The sequence below is a fragment of the Equus przewalskii genome, chromosome 18, assembly GCF_037783145.1.
Source record: "Equus przewalskii isolate Varuska chromosome 18, EquPr2, whole genome shotgun sequence".
Lineage (NCBI taxonomy): Eukaryota > Metazoa > Chordata > Mammalia > Perissodactyla > Equidae > Equus > Equus przewalskii.
In genome coordinates, this window is record NC_091848.1 from 2,665,792 (window position 1) to 2,679,108 (window position 13,317).

The 13,317-nt window shown below is 42.8% G+C and overlaps 1 protein-coding gene across 16 annotated transcripts in view; it reads right to left on the reverse strand.

Annotated features, from left to right (window-relative positions):
* LOC103563328 (ral guanine nucleotide dissociation stimulator-like) overlaps positions 1-13,317 on the reverse strand; it is a 90,762-nt gene that overhangs the window by 24,407 nt on the left and 53,038 nt on the right. For 10 of the 16 annotated variants that reach the window (XR_011529280.1, XR_011529284.1, XR_011529278.1 and 7 more), the window contains 3 exons: positions 12,870-13,045; positions 12,573-12,664; positions 11,923-12,241 (listed from right to left, as the gene is read on the reverse strand). Coding sequence is in view for 6 of the 16 variants with exons in the window: in XM_070582974.1 (XP_070439075.1) it covers positions 252-390; positions 12,870-13,045 (315 nt within the window). In the remaining 10 variants the exon portion in view is untranslated. Of the gene's footprint in view, positions 1-117; positions 391-11,922; positions 12,242-12,572; positions 12,665-12,869; positions 13,046-13,317 lie in introns of those variants that run through there. The other 6 variants (XM_070582974.1, XM_070582976.1, XM_070582975.1 and 3 more) reach the window with 2 other exon arrangements.

Below are 13,317 nucleotides of genomic sequence, written 5' to 3' on the forward strand. Positions count from 1 at the left end.
TTCCACTAATTTCAAAATGGGAAAAAATTAATCCTTTTTATCCCAGCCTGAAATATACAATTTTCTCTACAGAAAAATGCATTAATTGACCAAGAAAACACACATACAAGTAATAAACAATAATTTGAAAGTAAACACATTTTATTTTATTTTTATTTTTGAGGAAGATTAGCTCTAAGCTAACTACTTCCAATCCTCCTCTTTTTGCTGAGGAAGACTGGCCCTGAGCTAACATCCATGCCCATCTTCCTCTAGTTTATATGTGGGACACCCACCACAGCATGGCTTGCCAAGCGGTGCCATGTCCACAGCCGGGATTCAAACCGGCGAACCCCAGGCCGCCGAGAACTGGAACGTGAAAACTTAACCACTGCACCACCGGGCCGGCCCCTGTAAACACATTTTAAAAGAAAACATGTTACTAAAATGTTTGTATAATTTCTAAACAAGCAGAGAAAGCCTGGTGGCTGGTGGTGGAAGTTGTGAGAGTCATTTCTTGGAAGGTGGTCAACAGTCAGATCATCTTTCTTGCCACAGATATTTTTGATCAACTATTAAAGGTTTTATTTTTTGCAGCATTTTATCCATCAATTTCTCAAACTTTTTGGACCTATTTTTATCTTGCACTTAAAATAGTTTTACACCACAGGAAAAAGTAAACTTTTAGGAGAAAATAAAAACTAAGTGGAAAATACTGAGCTATGCATGGACATAGGACATGTGGCAAAACAGACTGAAAAACTATTAAAAAAGGGATTCCACTTGTTCATCCTTCTCACTTGATTCATGTTCACAAATCAAAATGTTGATATTTATCCAAATAATATGTATAATTAATTTTTTCTTATTATATGCTTATCCTAAAAATTGTTATATAGAGTTAACTGTCTTTGTTCTGAAATCGTTAGCAACCAATACCACTTATTTTAGCATTTTTATTTAGTGTATTTTGGAGTGAAATGTTACTACACCAAAAAAGTTCATTTTCTCAAAGTGACACCAATTCTCAAGGACACTCATGGCCAAAAAGAAACTGTTGAGTTATTATGAGCCATATCTCTGATCGTATGTGTAAAACACTACTAAAATACAATGGAGTGAGGGAGAGTGGGCATGACATGCAAAGCAAAGACAACAGAAATAGGCAGTTCAGAATTCTTTAAATTCAAAAGTTAAACTGAGGAGTTTCAAGGTTTCCAATGGAGAATTTCTTGTTCCTTAATGTCTAGATAAGTTTGGTTTGAGCAGCCAATGTCCTCTTCCTGGGAGCCCACAGGCCTTCACCCCAGTTGTTTCCATTGTCATAGGTCACACCTATCATCTCTGCTTTCCAAACGGCTGTTTCCACAAGCCACATCCATGGAAATGAAAAAGTCCTTTCAAAGAAATCAGCCAAAAAACTAAACTTCACTGCAGATGTGGTTGGAACGAGGCAAAATACAGGTTTATATGACAGCATCAGGCCTCCTCATTCTTAGACTAGCAACTCTGCACCACAAAAGAATTTCTTACTTGCCCTCTTTATATATCCCCCAGCCTTAAACCATTATATAGGCTCCTCTCTCTTACTCCTTGCCTCTCCTTTCTTTTCTGTCAACACATCAATTAAAGGTTATAAAATTATTCTATCCTTCTATTAAATAAAGCTATTTATGAAGCTTGAGACCCTTCCATATATTGTATCCCAGTCGTCACCTTCTATTCTGAGCTTCTGTTCAGGATTTGTTTTGACTCTTTCAATACTTATAAAGACTTCTTTTAAAAAAAGCAACCATTATCTGGGTTGGACCAATTTTGTTGACAGGTGTGATAAACTCTAAACTCTTTACCTCATCTCACAAGATGTATCTGAATTTGGGTTAACTAAAATATCAAACAATATTAAAATATATAATATAGTATATAATAATAATTAAATATCAAAATATCTACTTCTTAAAAAACAATTATAACCACAAATCAGTTTGGGCTACAATGGTCAGAAGAGGTTACTAATGATTTAATTAAAAAACACTTTATAAAATATATATTTCAAAGATCTAGGGTGAGCCCCAGTGGCCTACTGGTTAAGTTCCACATGCTCCACTTAAGTGACCCAGGTTTGGTCCCTGGATGTGGCCCTACACCACTGGTCTGTCGGTGGTCATGCTTTGGTGGTGGCTCACATACAAAAAGAGGAAGATTAGCAGTGGAAGTTAGCTAAAGGTGAATCTTCCTCAGCAAAAAAAAAAAAAAAATCTAATAGAATACATTACTGAATGATAAAACTAACACAATCATAAAAAGTGACTAAGACATAGATTCATGAGATTATATTAATTTAAAACTCTATGAGATATCTAAGTAAGAAACTGTCATATTAAGATATGAATGCTTAAAATATTGCTTCTCAATCACTGAATAAGCAACATGGCTAAAAACAAAGAGTTCTTGATTGTGGTGGCATCTTCACTTCTGTTGTCATCACTTTTCTCATTGTTTGCTTCCTCTCTATTTTTCAACATTTTATCAACATTTGGTGTTTCAATGATAGGAAACTACAAGCTCTAAACCACAAAGGTTCTGTGGAACACCATTGAGGACAAACACACAGTGGTGAGAGAATGGCTTACAGAGAGAAAGAGACTGTGATACCACACCTGACTGCAAGGAGGATGAGGAATAGTCTAGCCATGTGCCCAAGAGGAAAAGCAAGGAGATTGGTGATCAGCCAGTCCCCTCTGCTACAGAGCGTGTGTCACTTCAACAACTTCATCAGCATTATCCACAATTGTGTATCCTGTCACTATTATAAACATTCAAATATTAAAACTGTGTTAAAATCGTGTTTATCTGTCTCTCTTATAAGCTCTGAACTTTCTGTTTGACATTGGTTGTGCTTAGTACATCCTTCTATTTTAAATTCAGATCAGTGTTTGGATTATTTTTAAAGAAAAATGTATTAAGACAAAACAATTTTAGTTCTATAAAGTTAAATCTGATTTAATTTTTTATTGCAATTCTTTTCTATATGTAGAAGCAGTACATATTTTTAAGTTGGATGTCCAGAGCATGAAATTCTTGTCCTGATACTGGAATGTATATTGATAAAAGATATTTTAAAATAGATCCATACTTATTTACATAAATTAAATATGCTTATTTTTCCCATATCAGGGACCCACTCCAGGAGATAATTCACAGAACGGTTCATTCATGGATCAGTGAGGACCACACACACAATTAAATTGTGGTTATACATGTAGAAGTCAAGAGTTGGTAACTAACTAAGTCCCTATTCCTATGGGAACAAACATATATTAAATGAAAGAAGATCCAAATTACAATAACAAAAGTAAGCAAAATATTGGTGAGTATGCAGTAAAATCAATATACTTCAAAAACATATAGTTGAGTGAGAACGTTTAAGCATCAAAATGAGCTATATAACAACGTGAGTATGCATTATATTTACTTTGTAGGGCTGTATTCCTTTTTAAGGGCAAATATCAACTTCTGTAGAGGAGGTAACCATGTGGGGAAGGGAAATTGAAGTGGGGATGGGGAATGAGAACTGATGATGATTATGAGACATGGAATTAAGGTATCATTAACTCAATTTAGTCCCCTAAATCACGAAAAGAAATAAAAATAGGTTACACACATATTCATAAATTGTATTCCTTCTGAATCTTTTAAAACAATATAGTACCTGTTTAAAGAGTTTTGTCTTCATCCTCAGACATAAATCTTGGGAAGAAGCCATAGGGGAAAATGGTGAATGTTGAAGTAACTTGATGATTAAAGCATGTATCCAACAAATAATGTACTTACATTTGAGTGGATGCAGTAAAAATAATAACAAAGCAAAACAGGTGACTTCTACATAAAAGAACTTTTCCTCAATAGGAAAATCAAAGGTACCCTGGCAAATTAGCAAAGACCAGTGGTGGTATTTCCTCTTCTCAGATGCTTTGGGGATAAGCAAGAAATATTCAAGGCCCTAGGAGAGTGTCTCGAAGGGGAGAGACACTCACAAATTCTTCTGACTGCTGTTAGGTGAGTAATCACATGAGGAAACCAGAACTCATTCCTCATTGCAGGTGATGAAATGGCGCTGATTATCATGATTACTAGATGACTATTTTTGATGCCTGTCTTCAATTTAAATTATAGATATAAGTATAGTCACCAACACCAGACTGAGTACATTATGCCATGTGACAAATAGAGGTGGCAAGCAACAGGATATATTGGAGTATATGAGGAAGCCATTTGGTGGAAACCTAATTCAGCCTGACTTTGTTTTTCCAAAAGGGGCTGACACAGCCATTGAGCACGCATTGTATATTTGCTTTAAACACTTACTATGGCAAGAACAAAGGTCCTTAAGATAAACATGCAACTTCCCCCCACATTGGCTTTTCCTTAAGGATAAGCATCTTTCCCTAGGCTAGGAACTGACTGCTGTGCTCACCTTTGACCACCCAGCTCGAGGCAACAGACCTGCTACCCTGCTGTGTCCACCAAGACAGCAGACCTACTACCGGCTGTGTCCGTCAATCACTGTTCCTACAGAGCAGTCTCATGACTATTGTAAAAGGGCCATTTCAATCATATGTGAAACATCCTCTTTGAGGGTATATAACCACTCTGTACACCTCACTTCTTTGGTGCCCTTTCTTCCTTTGAAAAGAAAGGCCATGGGCCATGGTCCTCACATTTTAGCTCAGAATAAACTCACCCAAATTTTAATTTATAAATTGGTTATGGATTATTTTTGTTAACACATGCATATTGATAATCTCTTTTCATAGCTATATTTTCTGGAGTAATGATATGTTTTTACCACTATTATTATGTTTTTTGAGGGTAGTAAGGGACCTTCTTTCTGTTTGGTATTATTTCTATATTTATGCTATGATTCTAGGCAAACATTCTGAAGGGAGAGTAAGCATTTTTTGAAAGCTCCACCTAGAATGCTGTCTAAGCAAAGATGCTAATAGTCAGGTCAGGGATATTGATGCTGAGTGTCTGTATCTTAGATAGCAATGGTTTCTGATAGGGCTTCCAGTTATCCAGTATTGTGCTATTATCACTATCTCTTATTGTCATGCCTCCATAGAGTGTCATTTGTGCTATAGATATGTGTAGATTCATTCTACTAATAGCATAAAAGGGACTAGGGTTGTCAGAGAGGAAATTGCCCCAAGAAGCAGACCCTGAAGCAAGGACTTGAGTATATCATTTTTATTTGGTAGATAATACCAGGAAGCAAGAATGAGGGAATGTGGAATGAGAGAGTGAGAAGAGACAAAGTTAATGAAATGTGCAAGAAAGTATAGATTACTGCTGTAAGCAACTAAGGATCCATCACTTGAGATGCTTTGGAGTATCCTTCAGATCACTTCTACACTTCTAGGAATTGTTTGAAAGAAGACTAGGAAAGCTTTGGTGTTTGTTCATTGATTCCTGCCCCTTACTGGTTGAGTACTGCTCCTTGACAACAAAATCTCATGCAATCCCAAGCTGTCTTGCCTATGGTCTGAGCAAGCTCTCAAGACGTTCTGCTCTGAGGAAAAAGAAGTGAAATGTTTGAAATGGGAAGCTGCCAGCATGCCAGGAAAAGTCTACCATGGCTGTAAGCCAAGTCAGAGGTGGCCAAAAGTGACAAGGGGTAGGGAGACAGAGGTGTCTGCTACAGTGATGTTTGCAATAGTAATATCGTGGCAAAGCCAAAATAATATTAAAAACTTTTAATTTAGTCTAATATGTCTATAACACCACAATAATAAGTTGTCTTTGTCCCTACTGTCTTTATGTTAAACTTGTTTTCATTTGGATAGTGAGGCTAAAGGCTTGGAAAGATCTCCTAACATTTATAGTGGGGGCAAAACCAAATTTAAAATCAGTACAATTAAAGGGACAAGGAAGATGAATCCTCAGAAGAATTGTTAGCCAAGTACATGTATTTGTGGACTTGCCACACCATAAACACTTCATCATTCAAGGCGCATGTTTTCCCTTTCATCCCTCATAATGAAGCTAAAAGCATTAAGGGAAGTTTTCTTCTTGATCTGTTGTTCTCCACATCATAAATTGCACATACCCCAGGTGAATAGGAAATATTGTTTTTGAAGGATGGAAAGAGGGAGTAGGAGACCTTACCATACCTCTGCACAGTTCCCAGTGTGGGGGACTGGAATTGGCCATCCCAAGATATGTGTCTTTGGCATGAGGAATATTTTGGGCTGGTTACTTTTAAAAACTGCAGACAGGAAAGAAATTCTGAAAAGTAGAATTTACTTACCCTTTGTTAAGAGACATTTACATTGTAAAGGAAATCTCCATCTGTACAGGTGTCTCCCTTGCTGGACCAGGAAGAAGGAGGGATGACCTTGTCTCTAGAAACTCATCAATGTGGAAGGCAAGGACTCAAGTCTGCATAATAACCTGACTCTTCTTTACTGTACTTGTGTGGTAATCTCCTATGGTCGACTCCTCCGACCCCCAACATCCTCCTTTGTCTTTAGCTGAAGATGATACTTAAGGTGGTGGCTTCAGCCATTTTGATGAGTTGCCCAGTTTGCCTGGGTCTCTCCCACGTATACATGTTATAAAGCTTTGTTTAACTTTCTCCTGTTATTCTGTCGCATGTGAATTTGATTCATTCTCCTGTCAGAAGAACCCAGAGCAGGTAGAGGAAATGTCTTCCTCCTCTACACTAGTAAACCCAGGCTGCATGTCTGCATCATATTCAAATACCAACAACTCTTGAGGACATGCCTTTTCAATCAAACCAACAAACTTAAACTTTCATTAACTGAAGATTAACCTATATCATGTTAACTTGAAAGACATTTGGGTTAGTTCCATTTAGAAAAACTTTTTGTAAGTGCTTACTTTAAGTCAATGGAATAGAGCTCTTTAGAAATTGTACCATCCCGGGGTAAAGTAGCACACATTTGTAACATACATACAGACACACACACAACAGACAGATACCACAAAGACTTTCCTTAGACTTCTGAGTTAGGTGTTCTCATAGCAGACCACAGTGTAAAAATGTGTTTTCCCAGTCTTTTCCTCTTTCTTTCCTTCTTTTGGCCTTAGCAATCTGGCTTGGGATCACCCTTTGTTAAGCAATTGCAGTCATAGCATGAAGCCAATCAGACTCCAGAGGAGAGGCTGCCCATTTGGGAACTGATTGGGCTGTTTTAGAAGCTTGATTTCCCACTTTTGTTTTGTTATAAAGTCTGAACAACTTCTAAGGACAGTGTAATGGGTCAGAAAATGTGCTGCTTGTGAGTGTCACTCCCTAGAGAAAGGTCATAAACACTCTCTTACATACCTCAGTTTCTCACGCCAACAGTCTAACACTGCCATGGGGGCTCAGAGCGCTGGGTGACCAGCCCTTATGTGTGCATCCCCAGATGAGCCATAATTAATTACCATGAATGAGAGAGGAGTTCCCTACAGGACCACTGCACATCACAATGATTGATCCTCTGACACTCCTGTTGAGGTCCTCAGTCACTAAGGACACCTTTTAGTAAAGGCCAGGAGGAGCTAGTGTCCCTTTCTTCAAAGCCAAACACGTTCAGTCTCTCATTTCTCTATCAAGCAGTTTGTTCAGACTTTATAGACACAATTCTTTCCAATTTAAAGCCAAATTAAAAACATCAGCCTTCCCCATTCACTCTAAATTTCCTCTAGGCTCCTCTGGCCTAGGAAATTCCTCTTAGGTTCCTCTTACTTAGGGTATGTACCAATACTTGATTAAGACATCTAGTCTTAAGACCTTAACCAGCTCATATAAACTCTTGGACCATCAACTTAAAATAAGGAGGTCCAGGTTTCAAGACAACTCACCAGGGTCACCTGAAGAATGCAGTGATCCAGGGGGCTCAGTGGGCCCCTATTGGTGCCAAATGCCAGTTCAGTGTAGATTCCAGGTGGTCTTCAGTGAGTTTCTCTGAAATCCTGCCAACTACACCAAGAAATGTCAACAAAAATAATCCATAACCAATCTATAAATGAAAATTTGGGTGAATTTATTCTGAGCTAAAATGTGAGGACCATGGCCCGGGGCCTGTCTTCCCAAAGGAAGAAAGGGCACCAAAGAAGTGGGGTGTACAGAGTGGTTATATACTCCCAAAGAGGATGTTTCACTTAGGGTTGAAATGTCCTTTTGCAATAGTCGTGGGACTGCTCTGTCTGCACAGCGATTGATGGACACAGCAGATAGGTTTGCTGTCTTGGTGGACACAGCAGGGTGGCAGATCTGTTGTCTCCAGCTGGGTGCTCACAGGTGAGCTGGGTGGTCAAAGGTGAGCACAGCAGTCAGTTCCTAGCCTAAGGAAAGATGCTTATCCGTAAGGAAAGGCCAATGTCGGGGGAAGTTGCACCTTTATCTTAAGGCCATTTGTTCTTGCCACAGTAAATGCTTAAAGCAGATATACAATGCCTGCTCAATGGCCACATCAGGCCCTTTTGGAAAAACAAAGTCAGGCCGAATTAGGTTTATACCAAATGTCTTCCTCATATACCCCAATATATCCTATTTCTTGCCATTTCTATTTGCCACATCTAGGTTTGCGTAAGTGCACTCTATGATGTTCACACAACAAAATCACCTAGTGATGCATTTCCCAGAATATGAGCCTGTCATTTGCTGAGGTAGGACGTATGCATGTATACACAAATGTATATGTTCATATTATAAATAAATACATTTTTTTCTCTGGAGAACTCTGATACAGATTTTGGTACAAAAGATGGTTCTTGAGGAACAGAACCTTAAAGATGTGTTTTCTAACATGGTTCGTTGGGGTTTCTGAAATTGGTTCTCTGATCTGAATAAGTTGAAAGGCACCAGAGACCCTATTTCCAGTGTTAAAGAGGGTGCTGAGAGTTGATGGCAGGCTGTGACAACAGAGGTACACAAAATATCACCACTGGATATTCCTAACCAAATGTTTATGAAAGGGAAAGTTCTCAGTGAGTTTATATTTTATACCTGAGATCATTCTTGACAAATTAACAAATGTAATGAAATTAGCTAACTGCTTCTAATTGCACTTGATTAATGAGAAAGGAAACGATGAGCACAGGGTGTCAAATTCCCAGCTCAGCTCAACCACCATAACTGACCTGAAGTGTCTGTATCTTCCCTGAAACAAACTCTTACTTCCTGTAGCTTCAGAGCTGAGATTTCTGAAAACCTAACCCGGAGTCTCTTCCTGCAAGTGGCTGAATTACAACACAGGTTGAATCCCCATCTGCACAGTGGTGAAAGTGATGGCGTTGATTTAGTAGTAATTGGGTCCTGAAAACTGGAATGGGGACGTACAGTCAGTTCCCAATTAAGCTGGAACATTTAACTCCCACATGGTGCAGAGCTGGCATTGTAAGTGGAAGCAGCCCTCCTCCTCCTCCTGTCTGAGGAGATTAACCCTGCTTTTCCTGAGGATCCTGTCATCGTGTCCCCTGAGGTCATTGCCTGGCAAGACACTGATGATCCTCCTCAGGACCTATACTCATCACCCTTGTGGCTTCTAGAGCAAGACTCAATTGAGGTGAACTTGACTCCTGGCAGGTCCCAAAGCATGAGATACAAAAGGGGACCCATAAGGAAATGTGCTACACTCCAAAATTACTGCATCCTTTTCCCAGTTCACACAGAGAGAAACCTAGGACAACCATGAAGAAGTGGAATATTAGGGGGTTGGGATAATGGAGGAAGGAACACGCAGTTGATTCGGTAGAATGAATTGATTTGGCCCCACTCAGCAGAGGTTCTCTATTCAATGTTGTGTCTTGAAGGGATACAAGGAGCTCTAACGGTCTGATCAGTTGACTGGCTCTAACGTGGACCAAAATGTGGAGAACACAAGATAAAATGGAACATCCTTGGTGTGCTGGAGAAGAAAGGAGCAAAATAATCATTCAAAAGCAGCACAGAGAGCCAAACAACTCAATGAAATGAGGGAAAAAAGAACAAAATGAAAAGTTCAAAACAGGAAACAAAAACATTAAAAAAAATAAATTTGGGAGATAAGAGTGTAAAAAACCAAAGATCGATTGTAGCCCTCACTGGAAATATAGGTCTCTTCTGAGTGACTATCTGTACTCTGGCCAATGGAAGCCCAAACATGCACTCAGTTGTCCCTCCTCTGCCACAGCTGTACACATGAGACTTATTAAATGTTGCTACCTGCTGGGTCGGCTGTGAGGAGCATCCCAGTGCTGGAGGAGACACTCTTGGGATACCCGTGCCTTCATCCCGGCCCTGGACTAGCCCTGGGACCTGCCACGACTCTTTCTCCTTGGAGGGACAGCACAGCCTTCCCCACCTTTCTGTGGCAAGTCTCTTTCCTGGGTGGCTGTGCTGCATCAGGAAGGGCCTGGGCTGCCGGGAACCAGGATCGATCCTCAGCTTCCGGCTGTCCTCAGAAGGCCTCCCTGGCAGAGCCCAGCCTGCCGTGTGTCTGAGTGACCCTTGCAGCCACCAGGAAGGAGGGGATGAGTCAGAAGTGCCAAGCGATTCACCTGACCCTTGTCTTTCAGGCTGTTTCCAAGGGACGAGATTGCAAAAGCTGGTTGGTAAGGCTTTAGCTCCTGGTTCTGGAGCCGGTGCTCCTGTTGAGCTCAGAGCAGTGTCTATTTATCACCCAGATGGGAAGCACTTCAGCATTTCCCTTGGTAAGGCTGTGTCAACGCACACTCACAGATCATCAGGTTGCTGGCATTCCCCGCAGGACCCCCAACTCACACCCTTCCTATGCCTCCTCTTTCAAAGCTCCCAACAGGAAAGGCTCACACCTCCATGACAGAGCCACAGCACAAGACTGTGGAAAAGAATACAGCCAGCCAAGGGGCTACAGACTTTATAGATTCAGGCCCAGCTACCTCTTCAGGAAAAGTCAGTAAAAATACACCAGAGTGTGTAAACTGGTGATTGTCTGAGACCATGGATCTGAGAAGCACACAGGCCCAGAAGTCACCCTGGGCAGCAAGGGAGACTGTGGGGTCATTCCTGGCCAGGATGATGGTCTATTATCCTGGGAAAGCAGAGCTCACCTGGGATCCATCAGGCCCAGCTAGGGAGGAGTGGCCACCATGGACTTGGCAGAAAGGCTGAGGGCATCTAGGGAATTTCTGCCCTAAGAGACCATTGTATGCAGAAGTGCAGGGGTGCTGAAAATCCTAGTTCACAGGGAGCACCAGGTTTATGGAGGGAGACCCGGCTGAGGCCCGAAAAGCTGCATCACATAGCTTTCCCCTTGGATAGAAAACAGCAGGAGAAGGAATTCAGAGTCAGGGACCTGAAGCCCAGGAGGATCAAGTCTAGGTCAAGGGTGAACAGGGAGGCCTTCGAGGGCCCGAGGAGGCAGAGTCCTGCCTGCCCTTAGTCTGTCTGCACAGGACCTTCCTCTGGCCTCTTCCTCTCCACGTGCACCTTTTGAGCTTTTTATATTATTTTCCTCACTTAGAGCTGATGCAAATCCAGAGACTGAATCAGAAAACTACAAGTTCCTAATCTGTGTGCAAGAGAAACCGGGAAAATATTCCCTCTAACTCCAGAGCGTAGAAAGCAGCCACTGTCCTGGGCAGGACATGGTCCTGGCAAGTCCTAGTTTTAAAGTCACCCCCAGCGCAGTGGTTGTCACTCTGCCTGAGAAAGTGCCTCCATCTTCTCAATGCCAGGAGATCAGAGGGGCCTTCTCTGCTCCTGGACCGCGGGCCCCACACTGCACTGCTCCCGTCCTCTGAGTGAGGGGGACTGGGGGAGTCCTTCAGTAGCCAGGGAGGGGGCTGGCCCTTCTCCCTTCTCCACATACACTGACTCTGCGAGGTTTCTAAATCAATGAGGAATGTGAGATTCTGGGTCTCATTTCCATGAGCGCGGGGAGCCAGAGAACCACAGCACCACTCCCAGGCTGGGAAAGAAACAGGCATTTAATATAACATTCAAACACAGCATTTACCACAGACCATAGAAATACCGCCCCTCCAAAGAGGGAAAAAAGGCACTGGGGAAAAGGTGTGAGGGAGATGGGGGGATTGGCCCCTCCCTTGTGGCCTTCAGGGGACCCCAGGAAAGGATCACAAAGTTATCCTCATCAGAATGGGAGGAAGTGGCCCCATGTACCCTGAATGTCCCAGCTTAGTCCCGCTGCTGAGGAACAGGCTTTGGTTTAGCTGGTCTCAGGGGGGTCATCAGCCGCCGCCACTGGGCTCTTTGTTGGGGGCCTAGTTTCTGGATAAAGAAAGGCATTTCCTGTGAAGCCTCCCCCAGAATCAGAGTGCACACCTCCTCCCCACCCCCACTGCACTCTGTGCTCCAGCCCTGTGCTGAGTGCTCAGTCAGCCAACAGCACTTTTGTCCCTGACACGGGAGATGACATTGAGCATCACTCATTTCACAGAGGAGGAAACTGGTCCCACAAAGGTGAGGGGAATTGCCCTGGACAGGACTGCTCAGCAGTGGAGCTGGGACCCAGTGCCAGCTGTCTGCCTGCCCAGGCTTACGCTCAGCCCAAATGTTTCCTGAGCCCATGGATTCAGCCACTGCCAGTCTGGACACTCACTCTGCCCTGAGCAGTTCTTCTTGTCTTTGAAGAGGAGTCAAATCTTTCTGGTCCACTGGTATCAGGGCTCCAGCTGGCAGGACAGGCTGTAGCTACAGGACAGAGTGGAGCTGTGAGCTACCAGGAGCCACAACTCAGGTGTGCTTCCCAGAGCCTGCCAGCAGCTGGAGTCCCAGGGCCCTAAGGGTCACTACACAACCAGATCTGAGGCTGACCATGGAGCCATGTCCATGGACACTGGTGCTGGTCTGCAGAGAGAGTCCACCCTGCCCTCCCCCAACTCCCAGCCCACCTCACCTCTTCTCCTCGCTCAGGGGCTCCACAGCCTGGAACCAGGCCCCAAAGTGCTCCACAGGCTGCAAGGTGTACAGACTTGTAGCCTCCTGGAGCAGCTCGATCTCCTCCATGAGTTTGAATTCCTGGGCCAGAGGAAGGACGGGATGCACACAGGGCTGGGGGAATCCTGCAGGGCACTTGGAGGGGGTGAGGAGAGGAACAAGGAGCTGGTCTGGGGCTTTTGCCCACTTGGGAACCCTCCCTCCCTGCAATTCCAGTCAGGACTTGCCTGCTCTCACAGTTGGCTTGAAACAACTCCCCCTCCAGGAAGGTGTCCTTGATGTCAGCCCTTCCCCCAACCACCAATGCCACAGGATCCCCAGCTCTGAATATAGAACTCTCCAAATAAATGTCAGACCCCAGAGGTTGGGCCAGAGGGGGTCTTGCCCAAGGGAGGGTTTGTGATTTC